Source organism: Tyto alba, unplaced genomic scaffold (genome assembly GCF_018691265.1).
Source record: "Tyto alba isolate M040663 unplaced genomic scaffold, T.alba_DEE_v4.0 Super-Scaffold_14, whole genome shotgun sequence".
NCBI classification, from domain to species: Eukaryota; Metazoa; Chordata; class Aves; order Strigiformes; family Tytonidae; genus Tyto; species Tyto alba.
Window position 1 is genome coordinate 53,052,103 of NW_024881276.1, and position 25,149 is coordinate 53,077,251.

The 25,149-nt window shown below is 39.8% G+C and overlaps 1 protein-coding gene across 2 annotated transcripts in view; it reads right to left on the reverse strand.

Moving 5' to 3' along the window:
* Positions 1-2,199: 2,199 nt before the first annotated feature.
* Positions 2,200-25,149, reverse strand: part of F5 (coagulation factor V) — a 42,642-nt gene continuing 19,692 nt past the window's right edge. For both annotated transcript variants that reach the window (XM_042788703.1, XM_042788704.1), the window contains 18 exons: positions 24,654-24,831; positions 23,533-23,635; positions 22,937-23,148; positions 21,998-22,148; positions 21,374-21,586; positions 17,675-19,616; positions 15,625-15,790; positions 14,215-14,451; positions 13,519-13,726; positions 12,331-12,510; positions 10,460-10,576; positions 9,939-10,010; positions 8,610-8,704; positions 7,132-7,287; positions 6,128-6,272; positions 5,821-5,969; positions 4,867-5,049; positions 2,200-4,099 (listed from right to left, as the gene is read on the reverse strand). In XM_042788703.1, coding sequence (XP_042644637.1) covers positions 3,911-4,099; positions 4,867-5,049; positions 5,821-5,969; positions 6,128-6,272; positions 7,132-7,287; positions 8,610-8,704; positions 9,939-10,010; positions 10,460-10,576; positions 12,331-12,510; positions 13,519-13,726; positions 14,215-14,451; positions 15,625-15,790; positions 17,675-19,616; positions 21,374-21,586; positions 21,998-22,148; positions 22,937-23,148; positions 23,533-23,635; positions 24,654-24,831 — 4,696 coding nt within the window. In that variant the 3' untranslated portion in view covers positions 2,200-3,910. The remainder of the gene's footprint in view (positions 4,100-4,866; positions 5,050-5,820; positions 5,970-6,127; positions 6,273-7,131; positions 7,288-8,609; positions 8,705-9,938; positions 10,011-10,459; positions 10,577-12,330; positions 12,511-13,518; positions 13,727-14,214; positions 14,452-15,624; positions 15,791-17,674; positions 19,617-21,373; positions 21,587-21,997; positions 22,149-22,936; positions 23,149-23,532; positions 23,636-24,653; positions 24,832-25,149) is intronic.

Sequence of the window (25,149 nt, forward strand, 5' to 3'; positions counted from 1 at the left end):
TGCCCGAATCAGCTCTAGACTTTACAGGGCAGTCTGTACAAACCTGTCTGAATACTGGCCTAATGCATCACAGTCTGAAGAAACTCCCAGCAGCACCACAGCAGTAACTACTTTAATGCTGCTCAACTGTCTTTACACATGCTTCCACCTCCCTTCCACTCCAAGTGCAGACACAACCAGTTTCACAACTTCTTCGTGAAGGAGCACCACCGCTGGAAGGCATAAGGAAAGTCTTAGTGGCACCCCCTGAGTAAAGCATGAGACTTCTTGCACAGCCACCCATGCGCTGTTGTCACCTGCAGGTGGACAGCTCTGGGCAACCCGAGGCCCCCTGGAAGCTGGGATGAGCACTGGAGGGCAGCAACTCCATTATAATGCTGTTTGAGGCTAAAAGCGGTTAACTTTGGACCTTTGGATCAAAGGGCAGCATGAAAGAATCCACCCAGATTTGTGAGTGAAGAAACTATTGGCCAGATGTGACTACTCTGAACTCTGGCACCACATTTCCCTCTCAGTCCAAAAGAGCTTGTGTTTGCTAACCATCATCTTTATTCTTTAGCTTAAGAAAACTGCAGGAATTCTTGCTCTCCTTGTGTATTTTGCAAATAATTTCAACATACACAGGCTTTCATTCCACAGCATATAAAAGGTTGTGAAAGACTGACCGTTATAATTACAAATTTCCAAAAGCCTTGGCAGATTCAGTCAAAGAGGTCTGCTTCATAAAATTGATAGAAGTCCTTTGTTTTCCGGTAATCTGCAGGCTCACTAAACATCACTTACCTTTGGTTTGGCAGATCCAGTACAGATATGCTTTCACACCTTCCTTGCTGTAAACACAAACCAGAAACCTGCCCTCTCCCCCGCTCTCTTTGCATTTGGAAATACTTTGTGTACCTGGTCGGGATAGAGTTAATTTTTTTACACAGCAGCCTGTACAGTGCCTTGCTTTGGATTTACGACTAAACCAGCATTGATAACACGCCGCTGTTTTAGCTGTTGCAGAACAGTGTTTGCACAGCACCAAGGCCTTCTCTTTTTCCCACCCTGCCCCACCAGTGAGTAGCCTGGGGGTGGACATAAGGCCGGGAGAGGGCACAGCTGGGACAACTGCCCCAAAGGATATCCCAGACCATATGACATCCTGCTCAGGGTGAAAAACCTGGAGGTGAGGACGAGGAGGAAGGGGGGGGATGTTCAGAGTTAGGGTATGGCTTCCCAAGTAACTGTTAGGTGCATGCTAAGAAGTGGCTGAACACCTGCCTGCTGATGGGAAGTGGGGAATTAATTCCTTATTTTGCTTTGCTTGCACATGCAGCTTTTCTTCACTTATTAAACTGCCTTTATATCAATCCACAAGTTTTTCTTGCTTTTGCCATTCCAGTTCTCTCCCCCCACCTGCTAAGGGGGAGAGAGCGACTGGGTGGGGGCTTAGCTGCCAGCTGGGGTCAACCGACCACAGTCCTTTTTGGTGTCCAGTGTGGGGCAAGAGGACTGTGAGATAACATCAGACGGTGCAAGGTGGGATTTATAGCTGTTAAACAGCAGGGTCCTGTGCTTGCTTGGCTTAAAGTATATTAGCCTGGTAAGTGGTTGGTTTGGACTTGCACTGTTTGTTGTAGCACTTACCATCCTGGTTGTGCCAGGGAACATTTTGTCAACAGCACTGGCCAGGTGCCTGGGCTGGCATACGGCCCGGGCACTGCTGCCGCCCCTGTGCTGCTATACTGGACATACTGGAACACCAGTGTTATGGGGTCAGTTTTCATGGTAGCAGCCCCTAGGATTTGTGACTAAACCAGGGTTGACAGTACGCGAGTGTTTCAGCTGTTACTGAACAGTGTCTGCACAGCATCAAGGGCTTTTCTTTTTCCCCTCTCTGCCTTGCCCCAGAGTAGGCTGGGGGTGGACGAGGGGTTGGGGAGAGGACACAATCAGGACAGATGTCCCCAGCTGACCAAAGTCCTATCCATTAGCAAGGAGCAGCAGAATCTCCAGCTTGTAAAATTGATGCAGATATATTGAGTCATGCTCCTGCAATCAATTTTGCATTTGTCTAACTTTATATAGAATCATACACACATACAAAGAACCAATTACTTATTTATAACCTTTAAGATCATGGCCTTCTTGAATATAAATAGTTTAGCACTTATTGCACAAACTCCTGGTTCTGCTGAAGATAGAAACCACTTATTATCTGTTTTCTGGTGTAAAGCCCAACTCCAAAGTTTATTTTTTTTTCTTTTTTTTTTACTGAATATGGCTCATATTGCAATTTCACAGCTGTATCAAACAAAAATAAATTAAGCACCATTACAAAATATTAAGAAACTGATCTTTTAAGATGAAGCAATTATTCACACAGCTTCACCATTTGAAATTAATTCTAATTAGCACTGAAAATTCCCATCAAGGTGAAAATTCCACTTTCATGACACAAAATTTCACTAATTGTTGTCATATAGGTACTACTGTCAAGGCAAATACACAAAATAAAATGTTGATGTTTTTCATGCTACAATATTATCTTTATTTTCCAGTGAAAAATGACAACAGTTTTTGGCATAGTAAAAAAAGAGAAAATATTTGTTTAGTTTTTATACTTTTTCAACTCCTGTTCTATACCTTCATTTTGAAATGTATGGTCTGCAAGATACAAGAATTGAAAAACTACTGAAATAACTTGGATGACACCATATGAGGTTCAAAGACAGACTACTTTGAAAAATCCACCCTGCTGAATGGTACCTAGTGTGAAAAGTGGAAGTTCTGCAATTAAACAATTTACAGGATAAAAGCCAAAAACACTACTGAAAGCTTAGCTAAAACATTGCTGGAATAATGAGTTCATAGACTGTGTATATACATTTTCACCAGATGTGGTCATCCTGGGAAAAATCCATGTATACTCTCTTCACAGGAGTAGTTCCGTTAGTGAAAACACTGTCAGAGCTAAATGGTAAAGAAGGTGCAGATGTTTGTGACTTCGTTTCACCTAACCATTTCCTGCCACCACCAGGTTGTATTCTCGCTGAACAGCTACAGTTCTCAATACCTTCCTAATCAAGGGAGATTCCCCTCCACACGGACTAAAAGCCTGTATGGGACTGAGTGTCAGAAGTTCTAGATTCTCACTCTGGTTTTACCATTGCCATTCCATGACCTACCATAATCCGGGTTAAATCACTTCCCTTCTTATTTCTGGGAAAGACAGATATTACGGACCCCCCCTTCCCCTTGCCAGAGCACCAAAGATGAATGATGTGAAATCCACAGCATTTCAGGTGTGCTGGGTATGTAAGAACCAAATCAATAATGTGAGCCCACGTTCCCCGAGAAGGGGCTGCACAGGCTTCCGTGCTGGGGTGCATTCTACCTTTGTTGCAGTGTAGATGAAAGACTGTAGGGGTGACCTCACCCCCACACATCATTTCTTACCGAGGCACTGCTGGAATGCAGCACCACAGCTCCGTATCTGCACTGGTTTTCCCTCTCAGCCCTATGTATGGAGAACATCCACTTTCTGTAGCTTTCTATTCCTCCTCTGTCCTGCAGAAGCATTACAAAATGGAGATAATCAGGGCTCAGGATTAAGGCCAGAGACTCCATCCCTAGGGATTTAGAATTTAAAATTAAGTAAAAAGAAATACAGAGTACTGGTTAGAATGAAGAAGTGATAATACAGATAAGAAGGGACTGCTATTTCTCCCCAAAGAAGCTGTTTCCTAAAGTATGTATTTGTAGGAATGAAACGTCTGCCAGATAGATCTCTCTCAGTTCTTGCTGGCACCACAATAAGGTACTTTGAGGAAGCAAACTACTAAATATGATTTTCTGAAGGTTTTGTTTTTTTTTGTTTTTTTTTTTTTTTTTTTTTTAAATTGTTCTCCATGATGTTGCCAAAAGGTTAAGAACTCCCAGACTCATCAGTCCTTTTCACAGCCAGACCTCCACCAAAATCACAGCCATAGAGTTCTACCCGGAGGGCAATACCATTATACCATGTTCTTGGAACAATGCGGATAAACCTGGACAAGATGGGTGGGTTAAAGAAATGCCTGACGTGCCCACTGCTGTTTTCATTACCCAGGAAAACCTGCGAATACACAAACACATAATTAGTAAAAAGGCAGCACTTAAAAAAAAAAACCCTGCTTTTTCTTTTTAAACTGGTTCTAAGTTGCATTAGCCATCCAGGGTAGAATGACTGGCTCATTTCTGATTTTACATAAGACCACATCAAGTCTCTTCCTAAAATGCTGGGTCAAAGCCAGTTCAGGCCAGCAATATCTGACTCTGGATGAATTAAACCATCCACACCACAATTTGCCATTCTAATTTGGATGGACTAAAAAAACCCAAACTTCCCTTATTTCACCTCTGCTAATACCCCTTATGGGTTAGGTTGGTATAAGGGTATATGGGCAACAATATAAAGTGTTGTGTCTGCTCCCTGGGTACCTGGAGCTCTCCAGCTCTGTTACAGCAAAACTGCTCACTAATTTCACTATAAAATCAAGGCAGAAATTGAAAAGCTGAGAAGAGGCCCTGGGAAATCCATCGTTGTTTCAAGTTAAGTGTCTCCATGCATTCCAATTTCTCCTTTACAAATAGTGTCAGTTCCTTTTATCACAATGTTGACTGCATTCTCTACAGATATGGAGTTCTTTCCTTTTATTACTGTTAATTAACACGATCAACCTCAGATGGATACTATGACATTATCTGTAGTAACCCCAGCTCCCTAGCATTTTTAAGTCCTGTGAGAATATGTCTTTGCCTGGATATTCTGCCTTTGGGCCTTGAATGTGCTCAGCACCTAAAACCAAGCAATGATACAATTGCCTGAGCTGAGGATGATACCTTTGCCACTGAGCTTGAACCATCTGTATAGGATTTCCACTCTGAGCCTTGGTCACTGTACAGGATAACATAGGTTTTCACAAAGTTTTCAGCAGATACAGACTTGACCCCCTGGGTAGCAATAGCAGTTATCTTCTTAACCGTGAGGAGATCGATTTGCAGCCACTGTTGGCTGTTGTTCAGCTACAATTGATAAAAAGATTGTTTATTAGCAAACATCTTCACGTCCATATTTTCTTCAGTGAAAAATCCTGTTTAAAGATAGTTGAAACTGCATCAAAATGCACCAGAATTGTATCAAAGAAGCGTAGTAGAGTACAGCTGAAGCAAAAGTCACAAGCATTCTTGGTGGCCCATACAATTAACTTCTTCACTGCAGGTGCTATATTTGGTGTCTTAAGATTTCCACCTTAATTTTCAATACATAACAAAAAATAACACTGATTTATCTCCAGTATTAAAATGTAATACATAATGCTAATAGCAAATGCTTACAACAAACAATAGCTTCCAGCAAATCTCAACGTGCTTCAAAGAAATGCTGCTCCATTCTGAAGACACAGAAGCTCATCCACCCCCAGATCCATTAAACTGCACTGCCTATATGCCAACCCAGGAAGGGTTTTTCTTTAACCTGCTTGAGCCAAATAATCTAGCTGCATTAATCTCCCAAAACTAAAAGGACTATTTCTGCAGGGAAGTGCTGCAGGCTCTGGCCCAGAGGATACCATCTATCTCTCAAAATACAATTTCATTGCTGTTGCCAGAAGCTCAACAAGATTTCTACTGAAAAGCTTGAATAGGCTTCTTCCCAAAGGATGGCTAAAGAACTGTGAAGTAACCCTACCGCGCTCTGGCACTGGAAACAGCGTGCAGGAAGCACACGAGCACACAGGCAGCACAGATTTATTAATTGTAACTGTCTTGCTGTTGTCCTTATTTTTCATTTGTTACCTTGGCCCGCCAGGCATTTATCTTTCCTTTCTGATTGAGACGAGCAAGTGAAGGGCCCCATGTGTTAAACCAGGATGTCTTAACAGAGGAGGCTGTTATCTGAGTATTTTTGATCTCTCCATTTTCCATTCCAAGTGGCAAAGAGCAACCTGTTAAGAGAAGCACCATGTCATCTCCAGTTCCTCCAAGTAGCCATACCCTAAGCAACAGTGCTGGAATTGAGAACACCCACAATTTTAGCTTAATTTAATGTATTAGGTAAAAAAAATTGCCAGAAAGGAAGCACCATCACACAACCCATTCTTACCATCTACTTCACAGCCCAGAAGCTCCATGCGAAGAGTAGGCCTGTTGTAGGATTCGGTTGGATAGACTCTGATGTACCTAGCAATAATAGGGGGATCAATGATGTTCTCTTTTACCCCATAGGCATCAGAATTACCTTCAAAAATCTATTAAAAAAAAAAGAAAAGAAAAAAAAATATCCACATACAGTTAATTTAATGCAAACACAAGCTTGTATGCTGAAAGCCTGCTCTGTTACAAAAGTAATCTTTTTCACGCCATTAGCCCCATGAATGGTAATGGAGCATCCTGTGCTGCAGGGCAACTTGAAACAATTCACAGTCACTTCCTAGCATACTTGGAAGTGCCTCAAGGTCTCAGTTCAAATAAGCAACCCACTTCTTGCACTATATATAAGTCTGCAAGAAAACATTAGCATAGAGGAGAAAGGAGAGGTAAAAGACAACAGGTTTTCACTTTGGGAGTTGTAACACAGAAACCTGAGGGTAAACTGAAGGGAGCTGTAATTGGTAGGGCTGGAGTGGTTGGACATAAAATGAACCTCTCGCAGGGTATGGCCACATTTATTAACACAGGCCTTCTGCAGGCAATTCAGACAGTTTAACAGTCAACTGTTGTGATGACAGGAAGGGAGGGAGAGGAAGAAGGATCTAGTCTCAAATGAGGTAGGGCCCAATTTTTAGTTCAGCTTCCTGCTTGCTTCAAGAAGCTGACATGGGATTAGGAAATAAAAGTAGGGAGAGATGCTTGTGAGAAAGTCAGACTCTATACAGTCAGGGTCACAGGGCCAACCTAAACCCCAGTCTAGGAGGTTCCTCACCTTATAATTTGTCTTCTGGCCTGGATTTGATTAGGTTGGTAAATGCTCTTTGGGGCCTCAAGCTGTATTATTAAGTCTCTGAAAGCCATAATTTTTTTCACTATCTCTTAACATAAAACTGTCACCTCACTGCATCATCCAGTGGTGCTACCCAGGGTGTCGCAACCCCTAAGGCACATACAGACCTTTTGTGCAGGACAGCTGTCTCCTTTGAAGGTGCTCCACTTCCTTTTGTCTTTGCTGTAAACAATGAAGAACTTCTGGATGTACAAGGACTTGAAAAACTGCTTGGCTCCCTGTGTCTGTATCCCAGTTAACAGAACTTGTCTTTGAAAGTCCACCTAGGAACAGCAATCAGTGTTTATAAGGCCAATAACACACAGTGAAATCTTTGTTTCATTCTTTGACATCTACACCATAGCTTTCAGCTCTCCATTTTAAAACCCACAGCACTAACACCCTCAGAGTAAATACGGGCAGATTTATTTGTGGGTGCATTTAATTTCAGAGACCATTTTATAGTGTTCAGCACAGGACCACAAAGAGACATCTCAAAAACGTGTCTCCATGCTAGGCAAGCTCTGCTATCCTCATTTTACAGATAGGCAAAAGGACTATAGAGAAATCCAAGGCTCACATTTTCATAAGCTGCCTTTAGTTTTCGATACTCAGTCTGAGAAAAGGGATACGACATTCTGAAGTGCTGAAAAATCCACCACTCCTGCTGGTATCAGATCAAAAAGCTGAACACATAAAATCAAATCAGCAAGACGTTCCTATAAGCAGTGAAACTCATTCTTTGGGATATGCTCTCCACACCTCTCCATGCTTTACTGCAGTAGCTTCAGCTTCTCATTACCATGCCCCCCATCAAATTCTTTCTCTTCCCAGCATTAGTTCCAGTTCCACATTAGTTTCCCCAACCTTTTCCTCCTGCTTCACCACCACTAACTTGCCAGGATGTCAAATGTTAGCAAGCCAAACATAAGAGCCACCTGTTGAACTTACACTGCAACACTAGTTTGAGTCTTCTCTTTTTTCTTCCAACTGCTAATTTTAATTGATTTCTTACAAATCTCATTATCTTCCCTAAATTTGGGTGCAAATTTGCTACCTGGTGCAAAAGCGACTGGAATGGAAGCAAGAGGTGGAAGAAGTGAGGTGACTGAATGATATAGTGCTTGAAGCCATAATTATAAGCTTAATTTTCCTGTGAAGCCACACTATGCTATGTCAAGTTGGACATAGAAGCATCCAGAACCAAACACACACAAAACTATCTGAAGCAATGTTTGAGAGTATTACACTTTAAATGATCACCCACCAAACATACATAAATATAAATATGTACTGTTAGACAGAGCTAAACACGTAATGGGGAGAGTTACTTCATTTGCCTACAAAACAGTCTAAATTGTGAGGGTAACTGTCCAGTCAATGGGCCTCAATAGCAATAGAGACTGGGTTACTCCACAGAAGGTGGACAGTTTACGGTATCACCAATCAAGCTTGCTGCATTTTTTCAGTTTTCCTCAGCAGTCTTCTCAGCAAGAACAAGAGCAGCTTGACCTTTTAAAACAAGCTGCAAGATAATCACAACACAGGATTGTATGGGCATACCCAGGCTCAATGACGGTCAAAGCACATGTTGCACCAACCATACCTGGATCCAGGGGAATTCTCCATTTTTCATTGTAGTGCTCCAAGCATTGTATGTTCCAGAATTGTTTAATCGGGCTAACTTAGGTTCCCAATAGTCTAGACAGAAAAAATGAACACAGCAAGAATTTAAAGAGAGGTGCTGAAAAAACAATGGAAGCTGTAACTAGCTGATGTTGAGTGCTTCAGTTATTTTCCAATGTCTTGGGGAAAAAGCCCCATCCAATAGACTCTAAAACCCTAATCTAGGATAATTTGGACATAGCCAACAACTGAAAGTCAGCTGTTACTCTGCAAAGTTTTATAGTTGGGAGAATGATTTTAAAAATAACATTTTATGCAATGTATTGTCTACTGATTTGAACCTAGGGTCTAGAGTCTGCTAAACAAGTTTTGGCCACCAGCAGGATCAGACACAAAATGTGTTCTACATTCATGGCAGAGAGCTTCCCTTTGCATAAGGAGGTTTCCATGTTAAAAACTGATGTGAAATATGTATGACAGCACAACTTTCAAGCCTTCATAACGCTGTGGTGGAAAATGAAGAAAGGAAAATTAAATCCACATAAAAATCAGTTTTCCAAATTAAGTAATCTATTTGTTATTTTGAGGGAAAGGATGTGTCTTCCTGCATGCATGTGTAACCTGTATACCTTGATTTGCCACTCTCCGTGTAAAATTCTATCAATTTCTCTATCAAATTATCCCACTTCTATACTAGGAATAAACTTGATAAATTAAATACTCTGTCATTGCTCTGGACGCCAGGTTCCCAAATCTTTCATAACAATACACTTTCAATCATAGAATCATAAAATACCAGGTTGGAAGGGACCTCAGGGATCATCTGGGTCCAACCTTTCTTGGCAAAAGCACGGCCTAGACAAGATGGCCCAGCACCCTGTCTGGCTGAATCCTAAAAGCGTTCAGTGCTGGGAAACACTGTTTGTTCTTTCACATCTCATACCATATGCCAATCGCAGAAGTTTTTTGAATACTTGGTGTTGATTTTCAAGCAGGGAACCCAAAGGATAACAAGATAAAGCTAGATTTGTTCCAGGTCATCCAGCAGGCCAGACAGAGGACTTCCTGACTCTCAGGCTTGTGAAATTGTCAGTAGGCCTGTGACACTGTTAAAATACAGTGATGAGGGCTATTTAGTACAGCTCACAGTCTCCGCTTGCATCACTGGAGAGCTTTTTAACCTGTAAGTTGAATCACTGCTGAATGGATCTTGTACAACATATCATGAGATGCCAAAAGAATATGAAACTGCAATACTTTGCTGGGGATATTCAGGAGCATGCCTGGACCTTTTCAAGTATTAACTCACCTATATGATGTGAAGCGTCAATCTGCGAATCGAGTACAACTCCACTCGCTAGACCCATTGGAATCCTGCACTCTAAAGAGAGCACAGTACATTTGTTGTTAAAGAAAAGTAGGGCTATTCCAATATATATTCTGGTGGAATCTTTCAAGACAACATCATTCAGAACAATTCTTAGTAATACTGTAAAATCACTACTCTCCTCCCAGAGAAGGCCAAGTTAACACCTGCAATTTCTCTCAGCAGATTGATCCACTGGTCTCTGTGAGGAAACCTCACTAGATAGTATGCTAAAGGAATAAAAGTAGGACACTAAGTAATTCTAAGCTAGTACGCCAAAGGCTAAGCGTTTTTTCTTCTAGAATAAATTTACAGTAATCACTCCACCCCCTCCCTGAAAGTGCATAGAATTTGCTTTGGGCTTTTGCAGAACAATCTCCCAAATTTATTTTTAGTGATCCTGAAAGGGTAGACATGACTTTACAGCTTGACTCCCCCAGACACAAAACACCTTAGTTCAGTACCTTTCTCTATAACCAGATAGGATGCCTGCATTCCTGCTTGCTGATATTCCCCCACTTCAGTGTCTAATAGCCACCAGCCAGGTCTCTGTGGTTTCATTTCAATTGTTCTAAATGAGCCTTGAAAAAAATGGAAGAGAAATGTATCAGAAACATTAGCATAAGGTCGATGTTAGCGAGGCTGGATGTTAAACTAAAGATCATCATATGACTTAATCCAGAAAAATGAAATAACCTGCCACAGATTGCAGAGAGAGCAATAGCTACCACCATCTCAACTTTTTTTTTAATTTTTCTTGTCATGCAAGTTCCAGCTGGAAAATGAGGCTGGAATTAAGTGACCAGATCAAAACCTAACCTTTGCTGCTGGTGCAAAGTACAAAACTTTGGATGCCTGTATGTAACAACAGATATTAGCCCATTATTACAGTGCTGAGCCATGTAATGAACAATGCTATCAAGTTTATTGCATAATGTAGGGATGTTTATTCTGTGTTGCTGTTTATAGTTCTTACTCCTGCTGCCCCAATGTGTTGTCCAGGTAAAGTAAAGAATGGATGTAAAGAAGCCACAAGTAGATGTAGGAGAATCAGATGTAGGGACCCTTTCCTCACTTTCTGCATGACCCAGGAGGGACAAGGATTGAGCAGGAAGCAGGTAGGGTTTAGGCTGTTTTCTGCACTTTTTAGAAAGCACGGTACATGCTTCATTGCTTTTCTTATATTCCTAGTTAGTGCAGACATGATAATTCTGGTTCCTATTTAAACAAAAATGTATGTAGATGTCAATGAAATACATTACCTTAAAATGATTAAATAGTGAATAAACCACCTAATGTTCACAGAAAGAAACTCTTACTGTTCTAAGCCAATTTTTGATTTATAATTGGAATTATAATTCCAAGTCATTATTTTAAACTTGTTTTCTGTTTTTTGTTTGTTTTTTGTTTATTTGCTTGTTGTTTTTTTTTGTTTTGTTTTGTTTTTTTTTTTTAAAAAAAAAAACAAACCAAACCAAAACCAAAGCCAAAACAAACACTCGTAGCTGGCAATACAGGCTTCATAAGTGCTGTTATTGCACACTCATACTGCTGCCAGTGATGGACAAAGGAGTATATCCTGTGGCCTAATGAATGCTTTTAGCCTATTTCCTTTCTTCCTGGACATAAGAATTCTCCTAGGGCTCATATTTGTTCTTTCTCTTCTATATCTTGACACTATAAAAATAAACCCTCACCATACTGAGCCAGATACCAATATTTCTTCCCAGCAAACATCAGTGAGACTTCAGTGGTATTGAAGCCTGGGGACACATGTACAGGATGGCTGCACTATTTTACATTTGTAATTTCACAATGAATTGGTGGTGGATGCTATCCTACTGACTTTCTTTTTCCAATAGAGGACTTTACTGCTGAGCACCTTCCAAAGCCAAGCCCAGCACTATGACCTACTCTGCAGAGAGGAATAAGATTTGCAATAAAGGAGAGAAACCCACTGATGCTCACATATCTGGTGAGTGTCAAGGCAAGTGCAAAACAGAAGGTAGTGCTGCAGACCATACTGCTGTTCATTTTCCATATATATATCTCCCTTCTCATCTGAGGAAGATGTTTATCCAAGAACATAAGTTTTGTCTGTAACTTAACTCATATTTCCAGTTTTAAAGGATAGCAATGTCATCTTTATTCCCTCCCTCCCACAGTGTTAATTGAGGTGCAAAGCAATGATCTTCCTTCTGACCATCATAGGCAAATGAACTGTTAGTGCTCTCAAACTCTTTCTTACTGTGCCCAAAGCCAAGTTCTGGTCACCTTTACACTGGTATGATGAAAACAGACTGCAATAATTACCCCTTAGAACTTAGATACTTACCTGGAAGGAGTGTGTATGTACCAAGCTGATGCTTTGGTTCTCCTTGTTCTATGAAGGTCTGTCCATGAAAATGAACAACATGAATGTCTTTTGGCCCACCCATATTCAGCAAATGCCATCGGACTAGTTCACCTTCATACATCCTCAAGCCTTGCAAATTGTAGGTAATCCCATTAATGGCTGAAAAAAACATATTGTTAGTAAGGAAAAATGTTCACAAAACATGTCTCAAAGCGCTAGAATGTAATTATTGAAATGAGTAAAATATTTAATGAAGCAATTCATTTGGGAAAAATGCCACCTTTTCCAAGTTAAGTGCTATACACTTTGTAGTCTATGTTCGTTGGTTCAGAAAATCCAGGGACCTCACCAGAGGATTTGAGCACAGTTTGCTTGCAACACATGGCAGCCAGGACATCAAGGAAGTGTAAGAGATTAAATGCTGATGGGAACATCAGGCCCAAAAGAAAGGACAGCTATCCAAAACGTGTTCTGCAGCTTACAATTCCACAGCCATACAGACACAACTGACATCTTCAATTAATAACTGATTTTAGAGATCATATTTTCAAAAGGCAGATTCCACTTCTCACCATGTCTTTTTCAAACATAATCACTTACAGCACACAAGCATCAGATTTTCAGACGGAAACAGAGCTTCATTGTTGACCATTATTTCAAAGAGAAAAAAGTGTTACCTTTGAACAGTCAGCCACTTAATGCTCAATGACTAAAGTCTTTGTATCCACAGAGGTATATATGAAGGGCTGTCCTACAGTTGCTTCAAATTCCTCAGTAGAACTAGTTTATTTGTCAAATTATTACAATATTTTTAAATTTCTTGCAAAAAATTTTCAGGGATTTAGCTTCTTACTGAAAAGAGGGGCTTTGTTGTTTTATTTAAAGATAAGGAGTAGATGTATGTGAGTGTGAAAGAGAAATTTTCTGTTGAAAATTGCAGTCTAATTTCTTTTCTTCATTTTAATAACAAATTTCCAATCTATGCTAATGTTTACATATAAAACTATGATTCTTATGGGTACTGTGGAGAACAACAAAAAAACCCCGTTCATATAATTAGCATGTAGGATTTACGTGTGTTCATAGGCACTGTGAGCTGAGATACCTCCCCTAATACCTTTCCCTCTACCCCAGTAAACTGAGTACTTGGCAAAATTAAATAAGTACCATAGAATTTGTGGCATTGCTGCATTTCTTGGGTCTTCTCAGTACAAGGTCTTCTGGAACGTTTGTCAAAGTACCAGCTTTTCTCTTCATCAAAGACCATAAAAAGCAAGAAAAAGTCTCGGGTTGATGTCCTGCTGTTTGAGTTACTGAAGGTTCCTTTTTGACAGATCAGTATTGGCCCAATCAAACCAGAGTGAATATCTTTCTCCTAGAAGGTAATAAACTCATATGTAAAACTGGATTTCCCAAAAGATGTCAAAAACCCCATAACATTCTGTAGAAATGCATCAGGCCCTCAAAATTTAAAGCAGAGGCCAGAATTGCTGTTGCCTTGTATCTTTACTTTCCCCTGCTCAGTCTACCAAACAGTTCTCCAACTTGAATTCTTCAACAGCTCATATCCTCTTTTAACTGAGTTTAAGAAATTAAATGTCAGATGGGAATCTCAGGCTCAAAAGAAAGGACAGTTATCCAAAACGTGGTCTGCAGCTTACATTTCTACAGCAATACAGTAACAGCATTTGGAGATATTCAAAACTTGACTGGACATGGTCCTCGACAACCTACTCTAGCTGACCCTGCCTGAGTTGCAGGGGGTGGATTAGATGATCTCTAGTGATCCCTTCCAACATAAATGTTTCTGTGATTCTGTGATCAACCCCAGCAACATTATCACTTCTATTTTGACACCCTTACCAGATTTAAATCAGAGTAGTAGATCCAGGACCGACAAGCTGCTCCTGACTGCAGAGGTCCTGATCGCCTGTTTGCATACCATACGTATATATAGCTGTTATTTGGCTGAATTTCATCATCTTCCTTAAACCAAGCAGTAGATTCATCATCATAAATGCTTCCCTCGGAGGACTTCTCATAGAGGAGTCCATGAGCATGGAGAGAATATGGTCTGGATGCTAGATTCTTAAAATGAACCTTAAAAAAAAAAAAAAAAAAAAAAAAAAAAAGATTCTGTTCAGTCAGTTCAGGCATAGAGCGAAGTCCCCACACAATACATTTCCATGACCTCAAACCAGGGTCAAGATAAGATTTGTGTAATGATTACAGGCTATGTCGTGCATGGCAAAGGTGGCAGGGATAGCTTTGACATCTCCATGCAGTGTCACCCTCTTTGATGCAGGTAGTTGATTAAAAAGTAGAAGCCACGAGTCTAACTCCCTGTCTTAAACTAAATCTAGGTTCCTAGGACTTTTACTGCTGCCCCTCACACCTGTATATGCTTTGTTACAGCAAGAAGGGAGATGGGGAGTTCCTACCTCTTATGATTTGCTTCAGTGTCACATTAAAGAATGGTGCAAAATAGAAACACTAGACCTCTGCATGTATCACTTTCACCAAAATAAGTGCTTCTCGCTTGTCATGAGGATAGGGAGATTACACATTTACTTCTTAGAGAAAGGTGCTCCCAAGCTAAAATAGCCTCTTCCTTCTCTTACTCGTGTTTTAAAATGTAGCTCAGTGTGTTCTTGTTGTGCACCACTCCTACTTAAATACACAGAAAGCAGTGAGATCTACTCCCCCCATCTAATTCCATCGCTGTGTGATGAAAGGCTGGATGAGAGGCAATGTGCTTCCTAATGCAAATATACCACTGTATCACCAGGGATACAGTTCCTCTCCATCCTTGCTGTTTGTATTAGAACTAACCAACCCATTTACAGCAAAAGTTTTCATAGGAAAACATACTTTTTGGACAAATATATATATTAATCTTAAATAAAAATTTACTAATTTCTTAAAAAAAAAAAATTAAGAAGCTCCCTTTACATATAGAAAGTAATATTTTCAGACCCAGTGTAATGTAACCTTAAATCTCATTTTACATTACACTGATAAGCCAGTATCAAATGTTGGGAAACATAAGAAAGAAAAACAAGTGAATTTACTGTGGATAGGAAAAAAAACAAACACGTTTTTCAAAGAAACACATCACTGTGATTGTATGTCCACACTGCAATTTCTAGCTTTGAAAACTGTTTCCCCACCATCATCCTTTAAAAGTTTGTGGCATTTTTAGACCCACTCTATGTCACACTAAGATCACCATAAGAATCTTAGCCAGCACACATATTTGAAACATTGACCTACTAGGATAACATCGTCCACTTCAGCCCGGATAACCGGCCCCAGGATGCCGAGGTGTTCTTTATATTCATCTTCATCCTGAAGAGTCGTAAAGGTACTGTCTGTATAGCTTTGGAAAATCACCTTATATGTGCTGCCATCTTTACAGGTTTTGTCACTCATCATTGTACTGAAAGGAAATCCCCAATTAAAACCCCACACAGTGAATCAGAAAGAATAGCTTTGGTGAAATCTGAGAACTCATACAGCAGGAACATTTTAGAATATAAGGAATAAACACACAAAGAAGTGTCAGATGATTCTGAAAATCATGACTTTCAATGTTTGAGCAATCCTAGTTCTACAGTTGCATGAGATCCTTCAAAGATTTGGTTGGCTATCACTGAAAAACTCCAACTAGTCTCTGAAAACCCAGCTGAGGTCTATTTTACTTTTGTACCATTAGACTTAATCTGAATCAGATCTTAGCTCAGAGTGTAGTGAGCACACCATCTATATCCTACTGTCTCACAGGTGTACCTTCACTGGAAAGCTAACAGAAAAACATTTTACATTTGGTTATACCTGCATTTTGCAACACAGAGCTGGTAAATAAAAATAAGCTTTTAGGCATTCAAACCATTATACAGCTCTTAGATGCACCAAAATGCTATTATTCTGATAAAACATGTAATTCTCTATAAACCTTGCCTCATTATCAATTCTGCAAACCCCAGAAACTTAACCAAAGTCATCTAGGAGGAAAAAACCCCTGGTTTTCAGATCTTCAACACACTGAGATGGTATATGCCATGGGCTCTGCTAATTTCACTGGAACTATGCACCTCACCAGCTGAGGATGAACCTCACCAGGAAGATCTATATAGAGCTCTGAGCATAAGGATTTCTTTATTTTGCAAGTGTGCAAAGAGTCTGTCTTCAGTTTCTGACATTTTTGCAAGTGCCATTTATATGGACTGAGATGAGATAGGAATAAAACTGAAGAATACTACAACTGTGTGTTGGCGGGAAATATCAATCAAATAAAATGGAAATTCAATTTAAGAAATAATATATGTTTGGACCTGAATTTTGTATAATGAAAACTTTCATGCTCCTGTTTTTGCTGCTTTTGATAAACATCTGAAGTTGTGGCAGTTTTGGTCTTGTTCATTTCAAAGGACACAAAGTTCAGCTTTTTGATGAAAAGTGACTAGGAATTCTACACATTGTAGGGTGGGCACTGATCCTAATTTGTATGAATTAAGGTAATGACTTTTTAGTACAGGTTTTCTCTCAAGTCACATATACTTTTTGCTGTGGCATAATAGTGGACAGTCTTTCCCTGTCAAAATGTAAGAAAACTCCTGAACATTAGGGTTTGTGATCCAGTCACCTGTTTTCTCTAAATGGTAAGAAAAACAATGCAATCATTCATGCAGCTTTATTTTTACTTTAACTATAAGGCAGTCACCAGTGTGTGGTTTTTTTTCTTTTTTGCATCTTTCATATATTTTTCAGTACTGCATCCTTGTGAATTTGGAAAGTGCTATTACCCATTTTACAGTAGAGAACTGAGACACCAGAATCGCTTCTTGCTAGTGCTAGAAACTGTGATTTCATCCTGCCTACAAGCACATCCTGTCTGCATTAGATCAGTCTGTCCATTAAATTCCTGGAAAGACTTTTGTACAAAGTCTCTACCCTGTCTCCATCACAGAACCCTAGAACTCAAGAAGGAAGTAAACCAGGTCATTCAATATAGCAAAACTAACTGGAAGTTTCCCCTCTTGACCTCTTACAGTGGGTTTTTCAACTTCTGTTTTGAAGAGTGTTTCCAGTGAGCTACAAAAGCAGGTTAAGTAGTTGTGTTGCTCTTGATTATAGTAATCTCTCTCTATGACATTGTAGGGGGCTCCTAGCCTCCCATGGAAAATTCTTAGGGTTTTGAAACTGAAATATTGGAAATCACATTGCATGTTAGAGATGGTCTTAAATTTCAGTATGTGACTCAACATTCTGCTAGTATGTATCAGGGTGGTATGTAAAATTAAAGTAAATGATTTAGCCAAACCTTTTTTTATATCCTGCATAGTTCCAGCAGACCTCTTCAGCTGCAATATAGTATCTCCGCTCGTTCCCTTTGCTTCGCAGGTAATGCTCAGCAATGTTGTCAGGGTTACGTTGTTCATTGATATTCACTTTTGGGTCTGTCATGTATGGGTCATCAAAGCTCACATAGTGGTATTCGTATTCACCACCCGATGTTTCCTCGCTGTAAGACCTTTCCGTAACATATTCGTAGTCTCCATTTTCCTGGGGAAGCCCAATCATGATTGATGGCTTAAGCTGCCGTGGGGTGAGCGTGTAATTTAGCGACTCTCGGTGCCTGGCTCTACTCAGATCCACTGTATGGTTGGCCTCACTGGGTGCCCCTGTGGTATTAGCACAACACGGCAGTGTTGTGTGGTTGGTCTCACCCAAAAACAATGTACGGCCAAACCCTGCCATAGAATTGGTTATTTTTTGGGGCTTTTTACTCCTTGGGCTCAGCAAGTGAGTCATTTTTGGATATTCCTTCTTCTTCCTTCGGATCTTGATGAAGGTTCCAGATGTGCTCCAAGTATCATTCTTGCTCCCCAACTTTCCTTTCAGAGTTGGGTGCATGTGCCTCCTTTTCTGCTTTTCTCCCATGAGATGTGAGAGCACTTGATACTTCTTCATATGCTTCTTATTTATGAATTCTGTCCCATTCCTGCCACGATGATTTAACTTACCACTAAGAGATTTATCTAAATCTGCCTCTAAGCCCAGGCTCCCCTTTGCAGACACCAAATTCCATTCCTCATTTGTCATTTTGGATGAGTATTTCCCAGTCCTAGGCAACAATGCTTCCAGTAATTTCTTCACTAGTGCAGGGTTGGAATCAGGGCTTATACTGCCTAATGTATGATCTAAAGAAAAAGTGTCTGCTTGTTTATCTTTGGATAGCTTGGGTTCAGAGAGATTGGATGCATTAGACACATCTACAGTGAGGTCCAAAGCAAGCGTCAGGTTAACTGCACTCATGGCATTTTCCATCTTTGTTTCCTCTTCTTCCAGTTCATCATCGTAATCATGTGGAAGCTGGCCAGTTCCCACCGTGTCTGTATCAGATGTGTTTTCTGCATGATGCACAGGGTAAGGTGCACTTGTTGTGTCAGAAAATGAAACATTTTTATTTCGTACATGATTTAAAAGGGCATTCATCTTTTGAACAGCGTAAAACTTCATGGCCAGTGTGTTTCGCCTTTTTCTTTTACTGTTAATGTTATAATTTCCTCTTCCTATGCTTTCCTCTTGATGCTTTTCTGAAAAAAAATTACTGTCCTTTCCACCAGTTGGAAGTTCTTCTGCAATGTTAATCTGGCCTTCCTCATTGCTCAACAAGTGTTCACCTGCAGACACGTTATCGTGATCTATTCCATAATTGCTTTGGCTTCTATTCTCAAATACAGAGTCAGCCTTTCCATCACTTGTGCTAGCTAAAAATAAGTCCTCTTCTGCTGTGACTGATGTGTGATTTGACTGGAATGTTTCAACCTCAACTGGGGGAGGAGGAGTGATACGAGTTTCTAGGTATTCTGAGGTGTTTGCAGATTCACTACTATTTATAGCTGCCAGACCTGAGCCAGCTGCCATCTCAGAACTCATGCCATCAGTGCGTTCATACTGTTCCCAGGCCAGTGCTGTAAGGTTTTGTTTTTCTTCATTGCCTGTTGCCTTCCTTGAGCTTCGGATGGAGTAAAAAGAAGCCAGGTAATCCTGATAATCCAAATCCTCCTTATCTCCTTCATATTCTTCTCGCACACCTTCTTCAACTGAAGTGGAAAGAGCCTTTTTATCAGTCTTGGTGTAAGTGAAATCCACAACATCAAATGTGTAATCTTCCTCATAGTCACATCTGGCATCTCTGAATCTCAGCCTCATGCCATAACTCATCTCTGGGGTACCCCAGGATGCCAAAAGCCAGGTACCTGCAATTGAAATAGAAGTGGTTTTCTAATATGTAGTAGTTACTAGAGAGGACATGGCCTATCACATAAGTGGTCAGGGTAAGTTGCTTGGTTTGCTTCTACAGTATCTGCTCTAGCAGAGTGCTATCACCTGGGATTTCCATGAGCTCTCAATTGCAAAGAAAAATAATAAAAGTCAATAATTCATAGCACATATAAACAAACACATCTATGAGCTGCAGTTCTTCTCCACAGATTAAGCTGTACCTAGGAACTGAGTCCACATATAACCATGAAAAAAAAAGAAAGGAACAATATAAAGTATCCTATGTTTAGATCTGGATATAAGATTGGGATATTTTGAGATAAAGTTTTAATTTTGTCCTGCTCTTAGTGCTGTATGCATTGCCACACAGGTAGAGCATTCTGAACACAACAAATACATTCTGAGGCAGTGTTGACGAGCATCTGACAAACATAGTATTTTAAAAGCTTTTGAATGCATAAAGGATGATCTTTAAAAGAATAAAGTCCTTTGAATTTCCAATCTGGACACAAAACATTAAGCTGCCAATCTGAGGCATTTTAGATTAACCTAAATATTTTAATAATCCCTCCAAAACCCAGTCAGAAGACAAGTTCTCCATTTGAAACCAGGATCTCCAGAGAACAAAATACAATGTTTCCCTAAACAGCATCAAACCATGTTCTTTGCTTGTTACAGCTTGCTTCTGGAACTAGCAGAAATTACATAATATACAGAACTAACAGACCTTGAGAAAACCAGCCTTTCTTATTTAAAGTGTCACATAAAATTTTTCTGTATTTATCAGAGTTTGAAGTGACCTGCATAGCTTTCCTTATTTCTATTAGCAAATTCACAAAATAAAACATGCGCTAGATGGAAAGAACAGATCACAAAATCAAGCAGAAGTTCATTACTGGGGAGGTTTCCGTAAAGTCTGATGGAGTTTTCATGTTCCCTAGTCTTGAACAATAAAAACCATTTAACATACAATACCTTTTTAACTTTAACTTGAAGCTGTGCAATCATCAAAAACAAGCTTTGAGGACATAAAGAATTAATTGTTTAAATAGATAAAAGGTATTAAAAAAATTGTTATTTTAAATAGGATAAGGATACCTAAACCTTGTGGCATTTTAGGATGATCACTAAGCACTCACAGCCTTCAATGAGGAAGGTATTACCTTTTGCAGGTAATTCCATAAGTGCGGACTACATGGGTTCTAGCATCACCTTTTCAAGGTATGGTATTAATCCTATTTAGACATTGAGAGGTATACTGATGGTCCAGTGATCCAATTCAGCCAGGCAAATTTTACTGCTGCTAAACGACCACAAGCCTAAAGTGAGGTGTAGCTCATTTGACAGTCTTGGCCCATTTTAGTTAACTCAGGATGGACAAGTACGTGGCAGAGTTGGGAATCATACAACGGAGTTGATACTGGATTGTTTCCAAGGACAATCTTAGAATTGCCTTAAAAATATCACTGCTAACCCAAATACTAATTGTGAAGTGAAAAAAAACAACCAACCAACCAAAAAGAGCCTCGGTACAGCATACAACTATGCTATGTGCTAAACCTGGGTAGCCAACAAAACTCCATACACATTGGTTGCACTAGAGAATGATTCAACATTTTCCAGCACCATGTTTATCTGAAAAGCTTTCTTTCCTATTTAGGTAAGTCCTTACAGACAGGAGATTTAAAAAAAACATCTTAGAGTTGTCAAACACTATGGTTTTACCACTTACCAACATTGTCCATTTCCACTATGACTGATTCTCCACTCATTGGGAAAAGGTTCAACACATCTTCATATTTCCCTTGATACAGAAAAGAGTGCCCAGAAAGGCGAACAGAGACAATCTCATCATGAGTGCCAACACTGGAGAAGTGCCACTGAACCACGTTATCTTGGCAAAATCCAAGGACTTCACTGCTGTCAGACACATAGCCATTTATTGCTAAAAGGAAAGCAAAATAAAAACTCTCTCAATATTTTCATAGTAAGACTTTTAAAACCTCCTGTTCTTTGATGTCAGTCCACTGAACTGGATTCACATTTGCACCTAGAAAGATACTGGCACAGGGCTGAAGCCACAATAACCTTGATGCAGATTCCAGCTCTGGAAATAGTATTTCCAAGGCAGCAGGGCGCTGCGTCAAAGTTAAATAACCTTCACCTTTGCTTCAGGGTCCAGAGCCAGCCTGCTCCCTAAAATATTGCATATTTCTGTACAGTGCCATCTGGCATGATTAGAAGTTCACTGACTCTCTAGAGAATTCCCTCATTGCACTACATATGAGAACAAGCAGTTACTGAATGCTCAAGTTCACATGAGCTTTCATAATATTCAGCTTGACATCCCACTCACTGTGCATTATGTTCGAGTTATAGAACTTGGGATCGTCCCTTTTAACACTGGCAGGGTTGCTGCAGTAGTTCTTGATGTTATCCTCTATGTACCAGCTCTTGTTTTCATCGAACACAGCAAACATTGCCTGCTGCTCCCCATCTGCCTTTTTCTGAAAGACAATCAACACAGCAGTTACATTTTGTAAGCAGAGATATGTATTAAAGATTGAATCCTACTATCTTTCTCACTTACTATGTAAGCATGATAAGCTTCACCAGAGTTGTGGTAAGCATGATCCAATGGCTAAGTGAAAGGGAGTAGGGGGCACGACTTCAAGGTCACAGTCCTACTACTGCAACCAACCTGTAGTGGAGCACTGAGCAAGCCACTGGCACTGCTGATATGCAGATGGCATACAACTAGGTTCTCTGTAAAAGGACCAGACTCCTGGTTTGACCTGAGCACAAGCTTTTGACATTTTTTTCTCCCAGGGGATGCTCAAGTCTTTGTCAAGCAAGTATTCAATGGATGGCAAAGAGAACCACTCTCTCAGAAGTCTCCCATGCTGTTTGGGTTGCTCTGGATTTAGTTATGCCTGAGACAATCAGACTGTTGAGTTATATCTGTTACAGAAAGGGACCAGCTCAGATCTGAATGTCTTCAGAGTGTGGAAGTATAATAGCAGCAAGAAAGTTTATTATTAGGTCTAGAAATAGACTTTCAAGTCAGGCTGACCTTCTGTTGAAATGCTGCTCTTGCTAAGAAAATCAGAATATAATTCCTCTACTGCTGCAGACAGTTAGAGGACTGTCTCCTTCAAGTAATTTCTTCAGGAACCTATTGGTTTAATTGCTCTCTACACAACAGTTCTCTAAGGTGAGCAAAACCAAATTTACTGTAGATCAAGTAATATTATTTGAGGAAAATCTATCTCTAAGAGGTTGCTGAACACGTTACCTGCACGCCCTTCTGTGTCAGTGCTTCACTTTTACAAATCAGAAGTGGGCCAATCAGTCCAGAGGCTATATCTCTCTCAATATCTACAGCACTATGATATAGCCTTGTAATACATTGTGCATCCTGTTCAGTGGGTTGGTCTGTTTTAGCAATTTTCCATTCATAAGTGTAAGTCTTCCCAGGTTCAATTCCTCTACTCTGGGTGCCATTGCCTAAGGAAAAATAAAGGAGAACAGTAATGATACAAACTTGGAGCCACATCCTTATATAAACATCAGGCCGCATCTTTTAATGAAATTGGTGCAGTTATGCCATTTCAAGCTACCTCTGCGATACCTGAACTTCAGCATGAACTTTTGTTTCTCTCTAAAATCATAAATAAGAACAGAAGACTGACACCAAAAAAGGGCATTTGTCTATGCTTTGCAGATATTACCTTGGTTTCTCTATAAGGCTACACAACAGGTCAGCAGGGGCAGAGCACAGAACTGAGGTCTCCCAGTCATGCTCATTCCTAGCCACAGCATCTCCTTCAAAGCAATGAAACCCTCCACATCAGTTAGCAGTAGGCAAAGTGTAGTCCACAAATTTCTTACTTGTGGGATCCAGAGGATAATCAGCTCCTTCTGCATTTTTTGAAAGTGTCACTCCATGGAAGTAAATGCTGTAGGGTCGACTGGCCTTATTTTTGAATACAATCTGTATCGATAGGCAATTGAGAAAAAAGAAAAAAATGGATTTAGTATTCAGCAAATCCTTGTTTAAATACATAACAAAGTTTCAACAACAGTAGAATTTGCCTGGTTTCAGCCCAGGAAGTGCTGGAAAGGCAAAAGAATGTCTTAAATATTGTCTGATAACATAAATCCAGTCTAAATGCTGCTGGTACCCTGGTGCTGGGGCCATTGAGCTTCTTACACCCTGTCTCTGAAAAATCTAAAAAGAACAGTTCTTCTAGCTACTCAGGCACACATTACCTCAAGGAATATGAAGGTATTGACTAAAGTTCTTGAGAACCTTAAATAAAGGAGAAAACAAATTTAAGCAGATTAAAAACCAAATCTTGTCCCAGATTCCACAATCCAGAGGGGATATGGAAGGAAAAGGCAAAATGTCCTGCCTATTTTTGATAAAACCAGAAAAAAGAAGAAATGTACTAAATTCAAATTCAGAGTCAGAGTCACGGTGGCAATTGAAGGTCATGAAACTTTGTGATGCATCATTAAGACAACAGACACATGTATGTGACAGCAGCACAAGCTTGTAATGCAAATGCTTTGTAGTTTGATATTATAACCCCATGAAAGAACATTTAACTATGAAAACTGAGTACCATTGTCTAAAACATCCAGGTAAAATAACAACATAAGGAATGAGGGGCTCATGAAGTTTGGCCTCGCATCCAAATCCCCCCAGAAGTCCACCTGTGTCTAGCTTGTTCTATTTTGGACTAGTGTCAGCATATTTTACAAAAAGTGTGAATGAAGTATGTTTATGTTGTGAAATAAAGTACAATCATGGAGACTACAGAGAGAATGCTGAAAAATTTCATCTAAACACTGTCAATTTGTGATCGTACCTTTCAGTAGGGCCAATATTTATAACATCAGCTATATTTTTTTTAATAAAAAACCCATATCAAACTAGTTCTTTTGTATCTCTGTCCAACAGAAAATTATGCTATAGTATCAATAATCTCTGAATTTATGTTACTTACTTTGACTTTGTCATTGAGTTGAGCTCTGATAATAGGGCCTAAGATTCCAGTTTCCTTGGGACGAGGATTTTCAAGACGTTTAGTGAAGCTGGCATCAGTATATTGCCTAAAAATAGCCTTTTTATACTTTTTACCTATGAGATTTGAGAAGTTGTCCAAGTGCTGCGCTTTATAGTGTCTTAAAAATAAAGGAAAACACAAACAATCAAGAAAACTTGATTAGTGACATCTATCAGAATACAGAACTAGTACTCAAGTAACTGGTAGAAGCCTCACTGCCTGAAAAAAAATACAAACCCTAAACTAACCTAATGCTATTCACCTCAAATTCTAACCTAAATTAGGTAGGAAGAAACTTGGAACATTATCTGTGTTTTAGTATCACATATCATCAATCAGTACCAGAGTTTACATTTAATTTAATAGGGTATACATGCAAGAGAGAAACAAACTGAAGCAGTAGCTACATTTTTCAGATAAGATAGCAGAAATCACT